The sequence below is a fragment of the Marmota flaviventris genome, chromosome 17 (genome assembly GCF_047511675.1).
Source record: "Marmota flaviventris isolate mMarFla1 chromosome 17, mMarFla1.hap1, whole genome shotgun sequence".
Classification (NCBI taxonomy): domain Eukaryota; kingdom Metazoa; phylum Chordata; class Mammalia; order Rodentia; family Sciuridae; genus Marmota; species Marmota flaviventris.
The window spans coordinates 72,881,930-72,900,279 of NC_092514.1; the positions used below are offsets into that span (position 1 = coordinate 72,881,930).

Here is an 18,350-nt window from a genome sequence, read left to right on the forward strand (position 1 = left end):
CCACCCTCTGCGCGTGACCCCGGGCGCCCGCGCCGGGACCGCCCGCAAAGCGGACGAATCCCCTGCTCCCGACCCCTGGCCAAGAGGACCCAGGTGGAAGGTCAGCAGATTGCCCGGGGCGTGAAGGGGGAGCCAGGTGCTTTCGGTATCGCGCCTCTCTCGCGTCTCGTGATCGCGCGGAGCGGAAATAGGGACCTGAGGCCCGGGGACACCGTGAACAGGTTGGCTGGGGATTTGGGAGAGGGCGGGACAACACGAAAGAGGTCTGCGCCTGCGCTCTGGCACTCGTCTGCCCCGCACTTCCGGATCCTTTTGCTAAACCGTCCCCGGAAACAGTGGAAGGATGGGACTCAGGGGCCTATGGGCGGAGAGAGTGTGGGAGGTCTTTGCGTAATTGTAGGGGGAAGACCTAGGTTTTCCCAGAATCTTCCCAGACTGGAGAAAAAGGATTGGGGACAAAGTTCTATTAAAATAAAGGTGTGCTTGGGCCAGCGTGGGCTGTAGAGGTCTGGGTGCAGATTTACAGAGGTTCCCTATGAGATAGGCATGCTTCTCTTGAGACCTGCCTTTGAGGATAGATTTTACGTGTATGTGTGCGCCTGTGCCGCACTGGAGAGTGAACCCAGGAGCGCTCTTACAACTGAGCTACATCCCCAGCCTTTATTTATTTTGAGACCGGGTCTTTCAGAGGCTGGTCTTGTACTTGTGACCCTCCTGCCTCAGCCTCCCCAGTCTCTGGGATTACATGTCTGCATCACCCGTCAGGCCAGAGTTTTTGTTGTTGTTTCCCTAAACTGAAGGGCGGTTCTTAGAGATCTTGGCATCCAGACTTTTTTATTTGTGCTATCATCGTCAAAAAGTGGTAACTGCACATGTGCCTAAAAATCACAGGATTCAGGCTGGGGATATAGCTCAGTTGGTAGAGTGCTTGCCTTGAATGCACAAAGCCCTGGGTTCAATACCCCGCAACCCCCCCACCCGCGAGCAAAAAAATCATAGGATTCATAATAAAAAGCAAGACTTCCCCATCCTCAGAAGCAACCACTTTTCACTTTTAGTTAATATTGCTCGAAAGATTGCTAAATTAAATACTTAAATTATTTCTGGCCAGGCGCAGCTTGGGAGGCTGAGGCAGGAGGATTGCAAGTTCAAAGCCAACCCCAGCAACTTAGTGAAGCACTAAGCAACTCAGTGAGACCCTGTCTTCAAGTAAAATACAAAATAGGGCTGGGGATGTGGGTCAGTGGTCAAGTGCCTCTGAGTTCAATCCCTGGTACCCCAACCCAAAAAAAATTATTTCTGCATTTATTTTAGTTACCTTTTGAGGTCGTGCCATGATAAGATGTAGCACACTACACAAATCCTTTACCTCTCCCTAATTTGTTTTTGTAAATTTCGACATACTTAAGTTTTTGCAGTACAGTACTGGCATTCACCTTGGATACAAATTATAAGGAGGCTCTAGAGCCAATACTAAAGATGAATAATATTTTAATGCAGTTTGTTTATGTGTTTGCCGGCAATATGGAACCCAGGGCCTCCAGCATACTAAGCAAGTGCTCTACCATATATTCCCAGCTATATTCCCAGCCCCACAATCAAAATGAAGAAAACCCCCACCATGAACAAAATATCAAAATGCTGAATGAAGATAAGATAATTGTTGCTGATGGTTTCTTTTTCTCCGGGCCCAGTATACCTGGGCAAGGCACTGTTAACTGAGGTTAACGGGTGTAATGCACCTCTTTCTCCACTAAACATTATTTCGCCAAGTTATTGTGGATTTTATTACTCCTGACAAAAGTTGGTACTCTGTTACTGGTTATGGTGGCAACTCGGAAGGCTGAAGCAGGAAGATCACAGCTTAGAGGCCAACCTCAGCCATTTTACTGAACCCCCCGAGTAGCTTTGTGAGACCCTGTCTCAAAATAAAAAACAAAAAAAGGGGGCTGGGGCTGTAGCTCAGTGGTAGAGTATCCATGGGATCAATCCCCAGTACAAAAAAAGAAAAGAAAAAGCTGGCACTACAAATATAACTAAAATAAGCTGTTGATAAGATAAAGCTGAGTTTATTGCTTACTGGGTAAAAGGGAATCACTATCTGGCAAGACTTTGGCAGTGTCTCAGAGGGGATGGTAAGGTTAAAATTTATTGAGAATTTCAATTTTGGGTCTTGATTATGAGTAGGCAAGAACCATAGTCTAAGCTGGGGAAAGTGGTGCACACCTGTAATCCCAGTGGCTCAGGAGGCTGAGGCAGGAGGATTGCAAGTTCAAAGCCAGCCTTAGCAAAAGTGAGGTGCTAAGCAACTTAGTGAGATCCTGCCTCTAAATAAAATACAAAACAAAGCTGGGGATATGGCTCAGTAGTTGAGTACCCCTGAGTTCAATCTCTGATCCAAAAAAAAAAAAATAACCATAGTCTAAAATGATTGGAAACAGCAAGTCAAGGAAATTGAATGAATCTCAGTGCACAGAATGGCTGTTGAGCTCCAGCCATTTGCTGGGTAGACAGTTCAGAAAAGTAAAGAAATGCCAAGGAATATAGAGTTCTGGCAGAGTCCTGTAGTGTAGCTTTGGTTCTCAGTGTCCAGACTGCGTGTGGAGACAGGTGGTTTTGGTTTTCGCTTTTCTCTTGATGAATCTCTTCACCCATTCCATGAATATTTAATAATGTCCCAGACCCTGTATGAGGCACAGGGGACACAGCAGGGAATAAGGCTTTCAAATTCTCCTCTGCAGTCTAGATCCAGGCTTTAAACAAATAAAAAGACCGTGCCATCTGACATCTGATTTTTTAGTAAACAAAATAATGAAAATGAATCAGGTTATGGATAGAATTGGGTATGGGGAGAATACTAGTTTAGATGGGTGGACCGGGAAGGCCTCACAGAGGAAGAGGCATTTGAACTGGGACCTGAAAGAAAGGAAACCAACCAAAGGAATGTGCAGGTCCAGGTCCTGAGATGTGAGCCGAGGAAGGGGAAGGGCAGAAAGGTGGGGCAGGAGTGGACCCCACATGCTATTACAGCCAAGTAAAGGCTCTCAATTCTAGTGGTTGTCATCGGGCACCTTTCATAGATTTTCAACAAGGAGTCATGTGGTCTGATTGATATTTGAAAACTGGTACAGAGGTAGGGGGAGTCCTATAGAGAACTCCATATGTACTTCTGTACCCGGGTTCCACCGCGATCAACTACACCTCCAACCAGTTGCTACCACATTAATTTTAAGCAAGTTCTACATGTTGTCCATGAATAGATTTAGTATGTTTATTTTTAGTTTTCGGCGGATACAACATCTTTGTTTGTATGTGGTGCTGAGGATCGAACCCGGGCCACATGCATGCTAGGCGAGCGCGCTACCGCTTGAGCCACATCCCCAGCCCACATTTGGAAATCTTAACTCAAGTTCCTTAATGTCACAGACCCGAAATATAATCAAGTTTCCTCCATCAAAAGACGGTTGCTTTGTTCAAATCTGGGTCCACACAAGGTCCACAAGTTGCTGTGGGTGGGTATAAATCTTGACAGTATATGATTTTCTCCTGTATGTTTTTTTCCCTTCAATTTATTTCTATTTAAGAAACTGGATCTTTTTTCCTGTGGAATTTCCCACAATCCGTATTTTTCCCTTCTCTGTGGCATCTTTGACATATTCCTCTGTTTTTGAGCTTTCTGTTCTTTGTTGGTTAACATCTGGAGGCTCTGCTAGACTCAGACTTGAGGTTTTGGCCAAAAATACTCCCTACAGCATTTTTTTCCTGTTGAAAACATCGCGTGGTTGCCGTGAAGAGAATGAACTGTAGCAGGACAAAGTAGAAAGAGGCCAGTTAGAGGCCTGGTAAAGGGGTGGACGGGGTGATGACCATGGAGACAGGGAGACCCTCACCCTCCAGCTTGGATAGAGCTGACAGGGTGGGGATTGGATGAGGCCTTGAGAGGAAAGGACACATCTAGAATGATCCTAAGTTTAAGCCGATGGAGTGTGGTGACATTTTTCATGGACTGTGAGGGATAGGTGACAATTTCAGGGACTGTGAGGGGCAAACTTGGAGGTGGTACTTATGATCCCTGTGGCTCTGGAGGCATACTCCTGAGACTCCGGGGGAGCCTCAGTTTGAAGCTGGCCTCTACAACTTAATGAGACCCTGTCTTAAACTGAAAAATAAAAGACCAGGGATGTAGCCCTGTGGTAGAGTACCTCTGGGTTCAATCCCCAGTACCACAAAAAAATTTAAAAATGATTTTTTTTTCTATTCCCTGTGCTGTTTGGGTTTCCTCCTAGATCAGTTTTGCTATTCATTTCATCAGTGTTTTTCTTTCACATTGCAATTTTCCCCAGATGTCTGGTGATCCATGACTGTTCATGTTAAGAAAACGGGTCAGTGTGATCCCAGTGACTTGGGAGGCTAAGGCAGGAGGATCACAGATTTGAGGCCAGAATGGGCAACTCTGCAAGACCCTGCCTCAAAACAAAAAGGTGCAAAGATGTAGTTCAGTGGCAGAGCACCCCTGGGTTCAATCCTGGTATTGCAAAGGAAAAAAAAAAATGAAGAAGAAGGAAGAAAATAAATGGTCAGTGTACAATAAAATAAAACAAAGAAAACAACATCAAAATTAAAACAAAAAGAAAATGAGTGAGTGCAAAGGCCCCCATCCTACAGAAGGTGCTCAACAAAAGACTTCCAGTCCTAATATTCTAGAAAGCCAATTGTTCTTGTTAAATAAAAATTACAGGAGGCCACAATTCTGACTCCTGCACTGGGACCCAGCAGGCCAGACCAAATATTAAGATAGGGTCACCCATGTTACCTGACCATCTGAAATCAGGAGAATGAAGTCAACAGCCAAATTTCCCAAACAGGCCAATAGCATGACACTGAGATTCCCTCTGCCTTAATCCTTAGGTCCCTTAATCATTTAATCCTTACAAAAAAATAACCTTGAAGTTGACCTGTCAGCTATTTTGTTCTGTCTCCCTGTCCCTGCCTTAGGAGGAAGGCGACTTTGGAATGACCAGTCCTTTCTGCTCTTCGTCTCTTTTGCCAGCCCTTCTCTGCTTCTCTCTCTCTGCAGCCCACCTCTACTGCCCACCTCTGCTGCCCAACCCCTTGGAACACTTATTCTGTGCCATGGAATGCAGCATTGCCTGGTTCTAGAATGGAAAATAAAGCTGGTTGACATCTTCACACTGTAGTAGTTTTGCCCTTCGCCACTCTGGATGTGACGATGACAGTTACACAGCATTTAGTAGAGTAGCTTCATTGGAGAGCTGGATCCTGGTGAGCTTTGTCTTTTTATTGTGAAATATTTTTGAACTTATACGAGAATTGGAGAATAAAGTTAATCAACATACCTTTCACCCAGATCTACTAGTTAACTTTTTGCCACAGCTGCTAGGTCAACTCTTGTTGACTTGCTTTTTGTTTTCTGAACCATCTGAGAAAACAAGATGGAAATCCTGATCCTTACTTGTAAGAACCCATGTTTATTTCCTAAGGGCAAGGTCACCCACAGAACAGTTGCCAAGATAATTTAACATTAATACAATACTGTTATCTAATCTGCAGTCTTAGAAATGGTTTTACAATTGTCCAGTAATGATCTTTACCACGATTTTTTTTTCTCCAGCCTAAGGTCCAATGCAGCATCATAAATGATATTGAGTGGTCTAACAAAGTGCTACAGACTGGGGGGATTAAACAGCAGAAGTCACTGTCTCAGTTCTAGAGGCCAGGAGTCTGGAATCCAGCTGTCCAGAGTGGGTTCCCCTGAGGCTGTGAGGGAGAATCTGTTCCAGGCCTCACCTTTAAAAGGCTTCCAATGATGTGATTTTGTGTGTGTGTGTGTGTGTGTGTGTGTGTATGTGTGGGGGGCTAGGATTTGAACCCAGGGCCTAAGGCAGGCCAGGCAATCACTTTACAACTGCGCTACATCCTCAGCCCCAGTGTCTGGTGATTTGTGGGCAATCCTTGGCATCCCTTGGCCTGTATTCGCATCACCCTCTCTGCCTTGATTTTCAATTGACCTTCTCCTTAAATTGTGTCTGTTTCTATATCCAGATTTTCCCTTTTTTATGACACCACTCATGTTGGGTTAGGACCATCCTGAGGACCTCAGCAAAGACCTGTCTCACATGAAGGGCACATTCGGAGGTCCTGAGAGTTCTCCACTGGGTCTTTTTGGGAGGACACAGTGCAGTCCACAATGGTTGTCATGTTGTTGTCATCTCTTACCTGAGCGCTCTGTCTGCTGTGACTGTTGCGCTTCAGAATTACAATAAGCTTGTTTCCCACAGTGTCCTCAATTCAGTCATGGCTGTTATTCCTTACAGTCAGGTGACACATAGGCAGGAATACAACAGAAGTGCCATGCCTTCTCAGTATTTATCAGGAGGTCCATAACAGCTGTATTTGCTAAGGTTCTCCACTGTGAAGTGCATCCCTTTTCCCTTTGTAATTAATAAGGAGTCTGCAGGGAGACATATCGAGACCTATTTCTTATCAGACTTTTGTAGTATTTTTAGCATCTATTGACAATTTGTCCCAAATCTGTCTTTACTGTAGTGATTACAAATTTTTTTTAATATTTATTTTTTAGTTATAAATAGACACAGTGTCTTTATTTTATTTTTATATGGTGCTGAGGATCAAACGCAGAATCTCATGCATTCTAGGAGAGCGCTCTACTTCTGAGCCACAACCCCAGCCCATTACAAAATTTTTAAAAGCTGGGCATGATGGTGCACATGTATAATCCCAGCTACTTGGGAGGCTGAGGTACGGGGATTATAGGTTTGAGGCCAGCCTGGGCAACTTAGTGAGACCCTGTCTCGAAATAAAAATTAAGGGGTCTGGGTTGTGGCTCAGTGGTAGAGTGCTTGCCTAGCACACATGCGGCACTGGGTTCGATCCTCAGCACCACATAAAAATAAAATATAGTGTCCACCTAAAACTAAAAGAATTAATATTTTTTTAAAAAAATCAAGAAAGACTGGGGATGTAACTCAGTGGTAAAGCACCTGGGATCAATCCCAGTACCAAAAACAGGGCTGGGATGTGAAAGTGCTTGCCTCGCATACTCGAAGCCCTAGATTTGATCCCCAGTTCCAAAACAGAAAAGAAAAGAAAACAAAAAAAGATCCCAGTGCCAAAAATATAAACAAACAAACAAATAAATGCAGACACAGGGCACTCTCTCCTTCTGCAGATAGTCCACATTCTCCCTTGAATGTGTATTCTTTATACTTTATCCCAAAGGTGTCTCTCAAGATTGCCCCAATTCTTTGAATATGTATCTACTTTCCTAAATCAAACTGTGTGTGTGCTGGGGCTGGGGCTCAGTGATAGAGCATGTGTGACGCCTTGGGTTCAAACTTCAGCACAACATAAAAATAAATAAATAAAATAAAGATATTATGTCTATCTACAAAAAAAAAAAAAATTTTTTTAACAGTACTGGGGTTTGAACCCAGGAGATTTTACCCCTGAGCTATAACCTATTCCACTTTTTTTTTTTCCCCCAGGACTGGGGACTGAACCCAGAGGGTCTCTATCACTGAGCTATATACCCAGCCCTTTTTAAATTTTATTTTATTTTTTAGTTTTTCTTTTGATCCAGGCTCTCAGTAAGCTGCCAGGCTAAGACTCTCCCTCCTGTTCTCCCAAGTGGATGGAATTATAGGTATGTGCCACCACAGCCACCATGTGTCATCTTTTTGCTGGACTGAAGGGGATTGTCCCCCATGACCCCTAACGGACCACTACTCTGTTTTTTTCTCTCCTTGGTTATTTTTTGTTTTCTTTCGATTTTTGCTTCTTGGTCATGCCAGAGGTGATTAGGGGGCTGTTTCATGTCTAGTGACCGACAGTTCCGCTCACTGGCCACGGCAATTCACGACATGCACATTTAAGGGGATGGGGCCAGCTGAGACTCAGCCCGTCGCTCCTGATCTGTACAAACCAAGCCTGCTCTTGGCAGCTTCTCAAAATGTCCGTGGCACATTGACTTGCAACACTGCCCAATGACCTCCTTGTAACAATACCAACTGTGCAAGATTCTAGGTTATATTCAACTTCTGGACTGAGGCTGTGTCATCTGTTTTCTACGGGGTTTTTAGGGTTATTTCATTATCATCTATCTTCATTTCCATCTCTATGTGCTTGTCCTGACAAGGAACAGTTGAAACCTCTTGCTTTCAGGACTCTTTTGTCATTGAACAATTAATTATCCCTGAATCCCTAGTTCTCTAACATTTTATTTTATGGTACTGGGGATTGAACCCAGGGGCGCTCTATCACTGAGCCCATCCCCAGCTCTCTATTTTTTTTTTTTTTTTTTAATTTTGAGACAAGATCTTGCTAAATTGCTGAAGCTGGCCTTGGACTTTCGATCCTCCTGCCTCAGCCTCCCAAGTTGCTGGGATTACAGGCATGTGCCACCAGGCCCAGCCCGTTCTTGAATATTTGAGAGGAAACCTAGTATAAGGAAAATTGTTATAGCTACAACAGACATCGTCTAGCCCATGAAGCTGGAAGTGCTGTCTGTTCCTTTACAGACCCATGCTTTTGGGCATTGCTGGGAATGGGTTGCATTGAGATTGGAGTAAGAAGCAGTACTTCTCCATATGGTCTGTGGGTGGGTGTGTGTTTTATGTGCATTAATAACCTATCAAAAGAATTTTTGTTTTTAGTGACAGGGAATGAATCCAGGGGTGCTTAATCACTGAACCACATCCCCAGCCCCCTCCCTTTTAATGAAATTGATATTTATTTATTTTGGGGGATACACGGGGATTGAACTCAGCACCACTCAACCACTGAGCCACATCCCCAGCCCTATCTTGTATTTTATTTAGAGTCAGGGTCTCACAGAGTTGTTCAGTGCCTTGCTTTTGCTGAGGCTGGCTTTGAACTTGCAATCCTCCTGCCTCAACCTCCAGAGCCACTGGGATTACAGATGTGCGCCACCACGCCTAGCTTCCCCAGCCTTTTTTATTTTGAAACAGGGTCTTGCTAAGTTGCTGATGCTGACTTTGAACTTGTGGTCCTCCTGCTCCTCCTCTCAAGTTGCTGGGATTACTGGTGTGCACCACCATGCCGAGCTCAAAACTGTTTTCAATTGTATATCTCTCCCGACTAGAACTAGTCTTCCAGGTGTTATTGTCGGTCTTGTGCATCTCTGGATCTGTTTTGTGTTTTGCTTGGTTTATCAGGAAACTTCAAAAATCCATCCTATTTGGTTTCAGGAACCAACAATGCTGCCCAAACCTGGGATCTATTACTTCCCCTGGGAGGTCAGTGCTGGCCAGGTTCCTGATGGGGGCACCCTGAGAACATTTGGCAGGTGAGAAAGGTGGTCTTGTCACATGGTGGGAGGGGGAATGTTTAAATGGTTCCCCCCTGAAAAATAAAGCAATTAGAGTAGTTTTATATAGTTTTGTCTAATTATTAAAAATGAATATGTATTCGTTGTAAAAATATAGGGAGTCCAGTAAAGAAAGCAAAATCACTTACAATCCCATTGTCCAGATAACTACTGCTAACATTTTGTGATCATCTTTCTACACTTTTTCATGTTCATATGTATGTATATACATACATCTGGGTGGCCAATATATGTATGTACATGTATACTCTATTGGTTGCATATTCTGTATAATAAATCACTCTCAAATATAGTGCCTTAGCTGGGCACAGTGGTGCATGCTGTCATCCCAGCAGCTCGGGAGGCTGAAGCAGGAGGATCCCAAGTTCAAGGCCAGCCTCAGCAATTTAGCAAGGCCCTAGACAACTTAATGAGATCCTGTTTCAAAATTAAAAAAAAATTAAAGGCTGGTGGTTGTAGCTCGGTGGTAAAGCACCCTTGGGTTAAATCTCCAGTAACCCCCACGCCAAAAACCCACAGATGTTTATTATCTCACAGTTAGTGTGGGTCAGAAATTCAAAGGTGGCTTAACTGGGTGGGTCTGGCTCAGGTCTCTCATGAGATTGCAGCCCAGATAATGGCCATGGGTGCCGTTTGTCCCTTGATGGACTAGAGGATCCACTTCCAAGGTGACTCATTCACTTGGCTGGCAAATTATTGCTGGCTCCTGGCAGGAACACTCAGCCGGGGACAATGTGGCTTTCTCCATAGGGCTGTGTGAGGCTCTCTCTAACAGCTGTCTCTCCCAGAATGAGCGATCCAAGAGACAAAGCAAGGTGGAGGCCACCATGTATTTATGACAGAGTCAGAAGTCACTCTCCCTCATTCCTGCAGAATCCGCTGGTTACCCAGATCAGCCCTATTCAGCATGGCAGGGCTCTGCATGAGGACGTGGGTCCCAGGAAATGCAATTCAATGGGGCCCATCCCGGGGTATGTGTGTACACATCTGAGGACATATTTTAGCCTAGATGAGGTTCTGTGGTGTTTCTATATTGTACCGTTTATGCACTTACACAGCTGCATGTGCTAGACGTGCTTTCATGTCACGTGTATAAATCTACCTCATCTAAATATACCATCACGCATGGCATAACATACAGGTCAACAAGAGATTTTATATGACAATGGTCCCATAAGATTAAAATGGAGCTGGGTACAGTGAGTGGCACATGCCTGTAATCCCAGCTACTTGGGAGGCTCAGAAATCCAAGGCCAGCTACAACAATTTAGCAAGACCCTGATTCTAAAAACAAAATAAAACAAAAAAAGGATTAAGGATGTAGCCCAATGGTAAAGCACCCCTGGGCTCAGTCCCCAGAACCACATACACACATACACATTCAAAAAAAAAAGATTATATTGGAGTAATGGAGCCAAAAAATTATGATTACCTCATATTTTTAAAAATATTTTTAGTTGCAGATGAACATAATATCTTTATTTTATTTGTTTATTTTTATGTGGTGCTGGGGATTGAACCCAGGGCCCCACGCATGCTAGGCAAGCGCTCTACCACTGAGCCAGTACCCCAGCCTCTCACCTCATATTTTTACTGTACCTTTTCTATGTCTAGATATGTTTAGGTCCACAAATACTTACTCTTGGGTTACAATTGCCTACATGTTCCACACAGTAATATGTGGTACAGGTTTGTAGCCCAGGAGCCATAATCTGTTCAACATAGTGTGGTAGGCAGCCACCTGGGTTTGTATAAGTGTGCCCTATGCTGATTGCATAGTGATAAAATTGCCCAGCAACTCACTTCTCAGAAAAACAAATTGATCCCTACCTCACAACATACAAAAGAATAATAATTTGCACTGTATCACAGAAATACAAGCTGAAATCATGAAATGTCCAGAAATAATCAAGAACACATCTTCACAATGTCCTTGTGATCAGCAGAAATCTCAGCTAAGACACAGAAAGTGAAAAACATACAAGAAAAAAAAAAAAAAAAAAAACTACATTGGATAGCAACAAGATTAAATTACAAAATACCATTAAGAAAAGTGAAGACAAGGGGAAGGAACTTAAATGAAAGTCATCCCCTGGTCTATAACGTAGACTGAAACACTTGTTGTTTCTAGTTTTTTCTTGGGTGCATTGAAGGTGGCTGTGGATTTCCCCAGGTTTATTGGCCTCCTAAAACCTTTTGAGTTCTGTGGTGGCTCTATGGATAGAAACGATCTCGCTTCCTCCCCTCTCCAGGTTGTGCCTCTATGACGTGACCCAGTCCAGGGTGACCCTGAGGGCTCAGCACGGATCTGATCAGCACCAGGTTCTTGTCTGTACCAAGTTGGTGGAGCCGTTCCAGGCCCAGGTGGGCTCCTTGTACGTGGTCCTTGGGGAGCTCGAGCAAGAGGACGGTGAGCTTCCGCCTCACACTGCATTCTGCTCTGGGTTCTGAGTTGGGGCACTTTGGGGTGAGTCAGGAAGTAGGAGGTAGGCTTGTGATGGGGTGCCTCATTAGGGTCAGCATTCCTTCCAAATCAGTCCACAAAGTCACGGACTCTTGGGAGACAGACAGAATAGGAGACTCAGAGTGGACCTGCCATGTGGTGCCAAGTCAAAGAGAGGGACTGTGGAGAAGTGACAAAGAGGAGAGAGAAGCCACTATTATTATTATTTATTATTATTATTATTATTTTTTGGTACCAGGGATTAAACCCAGGGGCGCTTAACAACTGAGCTACATCCCCAGCCCCTTTTTTGTATTTTATTAGAGTCAGGGTCTCACTGAGTTTCTTAGGGCCTCGCTAAGTTGTTGAGGCTGGCTTTAAACTTGTGATCCTCCTGCCTCAGCCTCTGGAACCACTGGGATTATAGGAGAAGCCACAAATTTCTGAAGGCTACAACGTGCCCAGGCCTAGTTTGAGGTGGATTCTGTCTTTTTGACTCTGCCCACCAGCCCTTAATTTGAGTCTTATTGCTATTTCATAAACAAGAAAACCAAGGCTTGGAAATGATAGGGATGTAATAATCGGCTAGGACGTCAGTGTAACAGAGAGAACAAAAGAAAAAAGAGTAAGAAAGAATGCTGCAGATAACATTCTCCTGCACTATCTTTAAGGGTTTTGTTGCTGTAGTAGTACTGAGGATTGAACCCAGGGGCACTTGACCACTGAGCCACATCCTCAGCCCTTTTCGTTTTACTTTGAGACAGCATCTGGGTAAATTTCCAGGCTGGCCTTGAACTCGGCAATCCTCCTGCCTCAGCCTCCTGAGTAACTGAGAGTACAGGATGCATCCTATGTCACCACAACCAACTAATCTTTGTCTCTTTTCTGACTTTTTCTTCAGTGCAGTTTCCTCAAGTAGAACTTATAGTTTAAAAGATACAAATATTTTCTTGATTTATACTTCCTGAAAGTCACAATAGTGTTTTAACTCTGGATTAAATACATCAGAGAAAAAAGTAATCAAATGGTACTTACTTTAATTATATTTGACTTAATAAAAGTTAATCATTATTAGACTTAAGCCTTTGAGCTCACAGGGTTCCTGCCCTCATAATTGATTGAGGAGAGTTATGGGAGGAGCAGGGGTGAGCACAAAGAGGCTTTGCATAAAAGATCTCCACCCCTGCTGTTAATCCTGAGAGCTCTCTGGACCCCGGGGTCCATGTCTGGAAACCTAAAACCCAATTGCAAATATAGGTGGGCGTTGAAACAAGATGAGACAGTAGGCCAGGAGGCGGGCAGGGTTTGGAGCAGAGTTGGGATTTTTTGTGGATGTCAAATGGGGTGGGACCTTTAACAAATAAAGCCAACTATGTTTATTTATTTATTATTATTTGCGTGCACTGCTGGGGATCAAACCAAGGCCCTCCCACGTGCTAAGTATACTCTGTCCCACTGAGCTTCACCCCCAGCCCTCTTTTAAAATTTATTTTTACTTTGTTTTTTATTTTATTGCAGCACTGGTCATTGAATCCAGGGGCACTCAACCACTGAACCACATGCTCAGCCCTTTTTTATATTTTATTTAGAGGCGGGGTCTCACTGAGTTGCTTAGGACCTTGCTTAAGTTGCTGAGGCTGGCTTTGAATTGGCCATCCTCCTGCCTCAGCCTCCCAAGCTGCTGGGATTATAGGCATACACCACCACACCCCAGCCCTTTTTATTTTTTATTTGAGACAGGGTCTTGGTAAACTGCCCAGGCTGGCCTTAAACTTGTGCCTCAGCCTCCTGAGTCATTGGGATTATATTGCCACTGTGCTCAAAATCCAGGTTTATTTTGTTTTTAATTATTATTGTTTTTTTCAATACTGGCGATTGAATCCAGGAGTGCTTTACCACTGGACTATATCCTAGTCCTTTTTACTTTTTAAATTAGACAAGGGTTTGCTAACTTGATGGGTCTGGCCTTGAACTTGTGATCCTCCCGCCTCCAGAGAAGCTGGAATCACAGGTGTGTGCCACCACACCTGTGTTTTTGTTTTAAGTATTTTTAATTGACGCATGGTAATTATATGAATTTATGAGGTGCACTGACACATTTCAGTATAGGTATCAATGTGTAATGGTCAGACCAGGGTAGTTGACATACTCCTCACCTCAAGCGTTTAACCTTTCTTTGATGTGGGATATTCAAAATCCTCTCTGCCAGCTATGCTGAAACATACAGATGTCATCAGCCATAGTGACGCCATGAAGCTCTAGGAGCTGTCCCTCTGAGCCAGGTGCACCGGGAGCTCTCAGCCTGGACCCCACACGTGCTTACTTATTTGAATCCCACTGTTCTTGTTCTTCCCTTGGCCCTCCTCCCTGCACTGGGAAACTTCCTGTTGTGCCCCCCGAAGCCTTCCTTTTCCGACCCCTTATTATGCTCTTGCCTTTGCTGAAACCTGGCTTTTCCCCAGGCCCACAGCCCTTGCCCTGGGGCCTGTTCAGGCTCCCACGACACACACCCCACAGAACCCAGAGGTGAGGCCAGATCCTGCAGGCTCGGCAGGTCCATGGAACCACCCCTGTCCCTCTCCTGCTGCCAGCCAGTTGCGCCACCCTTCACCTCTGCTCCAGATCCGCCTGGCACGCCCACCCCCTCCTGCACCTTGGACCTGGTCTTTGCGGGTGGCTCCACCTCTGCCACTGAAACTTTGCTCTCCGTGCCTTCCTGCCCTTCACTCCCTTCCACAGCTTTGCTCTTTGGCCGGCCAGGACCCATGGACCCGGGACTCCGGGGTGTGCTCCCGCCTCTCTCCCCACTTTTCTGCAGAGGTTTCAGCCCTTGCCTTCTGCCATTCCAGCCCAATGACACCCACCCTCCCTGATGATGAGCGCAGATCAAGGCCCCCGTGGACGAGAGCGCCCTGCTTTCAGCACCCATTCTCTCTCTGGGCCCCCTCCACACTGCCTGGAAGTCCCTCCAGGTCTCCTGGTCCGCCTCCTCCCCAGCTACCCCTCCCTTCCCATCTCTCCAGTTACCTCTCCTTTGACACCCCAGCTGATGGAGGCCACAGCAGCAGCCCCCTCCTCAAATTATACACACCCCTCCGTAGCCCCTTCCCTCCAGGCTGAGCAGAAGAGGGGTTCCTCCTTACCAGGGCGCCATTGGGCTGGGCTCCGGGGCCTACCCTAAAGTCAGTTAAGATCATTAAACTTTTTTTTTTTTTTTTTTTGGTACTGGAGATTGAACCCAGGGACAAAGATCATCAAACTTAAAACAAAGAGGCATCTCCTAGCCTAGCCACCTTCCTTCCCTTCAGATTCACTTCCTCAGTGACACCTATTTCCCTGTCCCCCTCCCACATCCCAGCCCACTGCCTTCTGTATTTTGCAACCTTCTTTGTTCTCAGTTCTTTATCTTTGCAAGGAGAAATTCCCCTGAGTGACCATTTCTTCAGCTATGTGAGTCATGAGCTCTTCCCTTCTCCCACACCACAGGCTTCTGCAAGCACCCTTCTTTTCATTCTGTTTACTCTGGGCTTTTGCAGATGGATAACATTTTGCCCAGTTTGTCCCTGTGACTATCATAAAGCTCACTTCCTTAGTTAATGCTTTTTTTTTTTTTTTTTTTTTAATGGTATTGAGGATTGAAACCAGAGGTGCTTTACCACGGAGCTATGCAAACAGCTCATTTTTTATTTCTTAATTTTGAGACAGGGTCTCACTCAATTGCAGAGGCTGGCTCCTCTTGCCTTAGCCTCTTGGGTTGCTGGGATTACAGGTGTGACCACTACACCCCCACAAGTTAATACCTTTTCTCATTCATAGGAGAAGCAACATATTTTGCAATATAGATACAGAAGTCTGGGTTTCCCAAGGAGGAAATAGCTGCTAGGCATACGCTATGGAAAATTCTGTGAAATTTAGGCAGATTCCTAAGAAAATCTTCATACAGGAAGTATGAAAATATTTGATATAGGATCCTATTTTGAGTTTTGTTTTTCAGTGATGAGATAGAATCCAGGGCCTGAACGCACACCAGTCAAGCACTCTGCCACTGAATATACCCCTCGCCCTTATTTTGAAAATTTTAACAATGCCAACTGTGAATTAAAGTGCTCTGATTTTGTTCTTGTTCTGCCCGGTTGTCCTGAACACCTGCAGCTGCCTTATGGGCTGTGTGTGTCCTAAGAGGGCCAGGCTCTCATTGTCTAGTAAAGATTAGGCAGGCTAGGCACTGAGCTGTAATCTCAGCAACTCTGGAGGCTGAGGCAGGAGGATCACAAGCTTGAAACCAGGCTCAGCAACTTAGTGAGACCCTGACCCAAAATTTAAATAAATACATAAACAAAATAAAAAGAGCTGGGGATGTAGCCCAGTGGTAGAGTGCCCCTGAGTTCAACCCCCAGTTCCACCAAAAAAAAAAAAAAAAAAAAAAAAAAAAACAAAAAACAGAGGAAATAGGAAAATAATACTGTTTGATTGATCAGGGTAGATACCAGACTGAAGAGGCCTGCGTGGTGAGAATCAACGACCTACACCCATCAGTAGACCCAGATTTTGTAACGCACCCACTCCTGTGTGGTGTGTGTGTGTGTGTGCGCGCGCATGTGCATGCTGGGGATAGAGACCAGGGCCTCAGGTGATTGCTCTACCCTGAGATACATCCCCAAACTCTGCACCCATGCCTTCCTTGACTGTGCTATGTCTGCAGCCCAGCGCTGGGGTGATGGAAGCTGACACAGGCAACCTCACAAGCCCCTCTTAGACAGTGGACACTGAATTCTCCCCCAGGCAGTGTTAAGTGGATAAGTGGCCTGAACTGGAAAGAAGAGTAGGCTTGTCTTTATCTAATAATCAGAGAGTTTCTGTGCATCAAAAGAAGACAGGATAATGTCCCGGAACATTGAACATATTTATTAAAGTGTCCAAAGAGCAGAGAGAACACAAGTGTTTTTTTTTTTTTTTTTTTTTTTTGGTATTAAGGGGTTGAATGCAGGGGTACTTTACCGCTGAGCTATATCCCCAACCCTTTTTATTTTTTATTTTGAGATGATTTCACTAAAATGCGGAGGACCTCTCTAAATTGCTGAGGCTGGCCTTGAACTTGGGATCCTTCTGTCTTAGCCTCCCAAGTCTCTGGGATTACAGGTGTAAGCTACTGGTCCACCTGAAAATAGATGGGCATCTGTTAGTGTAAACCCCAATGCCCTTCCTGTGTGCTGTCACCTGAACATTGATAGTAAGTATCAGGTCACCACTGCATGTGTTAGTAGCTCCAAGTCTCATTCTGGGTTGGGTGACTTGCCCCTCTCAGGACCAACTTGCCTTGAACTCAGTCCCTTGTATTTACTAAACATGAGTTTCTCTTTGCCTGGTCTCCAGTTGCCAGGTACCAAGGAGGCCTTTTCCTTGGGACACATGGAGAGCTAGGATGGTGATGGGACCCCTCCTTGACCCTGGGCACTTGGGAACAAAGGAGGCCAAGAAATTATGTGGCAAAGGTGGGAAGTCGAGGGTCCATCTTCCAGAACCCACCTCCCCAAATATGGAACGTTCGGGATGCTGGCTAAGTTCCAGGCATGTGCTGTGTGCATGTGGGCCCACAGTTCTGAGGCCCAAGAGGACAAATTGCCAGCGTTGCACATGCCATCTGTCTTGCCTCCACCTCTAGCTGTCAAAACTCAGGACCCAGCAAGTGGAAATCCCCAGAAGCATAGGTTGGGTGTATCCTAGTCAATGCCAATGCCCTGGTGTTTCTTTCAGATGGCGGTTACGTGGTGAAGGCCCGGCTGCTGACCTGTGTGGAAGGGATAAATCTGCCTTCCTTAGAACAAGCCATCCTGGAGCAGCGGCTGTACCAGCAAGAGAGAGGCAGCAGCCAATAGGAAGTGAGGACGCCAGCAGCCCCCCACCTACTCCTGAGGCCAAACCTTTGAGCTGCTAGAGCCACTGCAGAAGTGTAGACGCTTCCCTGAATGACAGCGTCTGACTGGAGCCAGAGAGTAGAGGGGCAGGGTGGCCAATCCAGCCTCTTCCTCTATGTTGGGATTGTCCCAGAAATGAGAGCCTAGGAGCAGGTGTCAAGGTCTGACACCCCTACCCTCCAGGAGGCTCCAGACAGTGGAGCTCCAAGGCCCTGGGGCTATGCCTCCTGTGGGGTCACAGAAGGTTCCAGAAGATCCTCCTGAATAAAGGCCCAGTGGGCATGACCTCTCCGTGTGTGCATGTGGTGTTGTGCTGGAAGGGACCAGGAGGGGGAGCTGTGGAGCAGGCAACCCACTTGGTAGTGAGGCTGCAGCCGCTCAGGCTTCTGGTGAATTCTGGGCTGGGTGTCTGAGGGAAGGGTTTGGGGGACCAGGAGCCAGGTGGGGGGCCCAGAACTCACAGGGATTGCCCCTGCCAAGGTTCTGCCCTCAAAGGAGGCTAAACATGGCCAAACAGGCCCAGCCTAGGCCCTGGCCCTTGACCATGTGGCCTAGAGTAGGACTATGGCTTCAGAAGCCCTCCCTAACCTATGACCTCTGCCTC

The 18,350-nt window shown here is 45.6% G+C and overlaps 1 protein-coding gene across 1 annotated transcript; it reads left to right on the forward strand.

Annotated features, from left to right (window-relative positions):
• The first annotated feature begins 12 nt into the window (after nucleotides 1-12).
• Ten1 (TEN1 subunit of CST complex) lies at nucleotides 13-18,037 on the forward strand. Its single transcript, XM_027955750.3, has 4 exons — nucleotides 13-221; nucleotides 9,249-9,346; nucleotides 11,641-11,798; nucleotides 17,586-18,037. The coding sequence occupies exons 2-4, from the start codon at nucleotides 9,258-9,260 to the stop codon at nucleotides 17,705-17,707; spliced, it is 369 nt and encodes a 122-aa protein (XP_027811551.1). The 5' UTR covers nucleotides 13-221; nucleotides 9,249-9,257; the 3' UTR covers nucleotides 17,708-18,037.
• The last annotated feature ends 313 nt before the right edge of the window (nucleotides 18,038-18,350 follow it).

Excerpts from the sequence above, each read along its gene's own strand:
- Ten1 (XM_027955750.3), top strand. The coding sequence starts at position 9,258 with ATGCTGCCCAAACCTGGGATCTATTACTTCCCCTGGGAGGTCAGTGCT. Across the intron at positions 9,347-11,640 it reads ACCCTGAGAACATTTGGCAG|GTTGTGCCTCTATGACGTGA; the intron begins GTGAGAAAGGTG and ends TCCCCTCTCCAG. Across the intron at positions 11,799-17,585 it reads GGAGCTCGAGCAAGAGGACG|ATGGCGGTTACGTGGTGAAG; the intron begins GTGAGCTTCCGC and ends TGTTTCTTTCAG.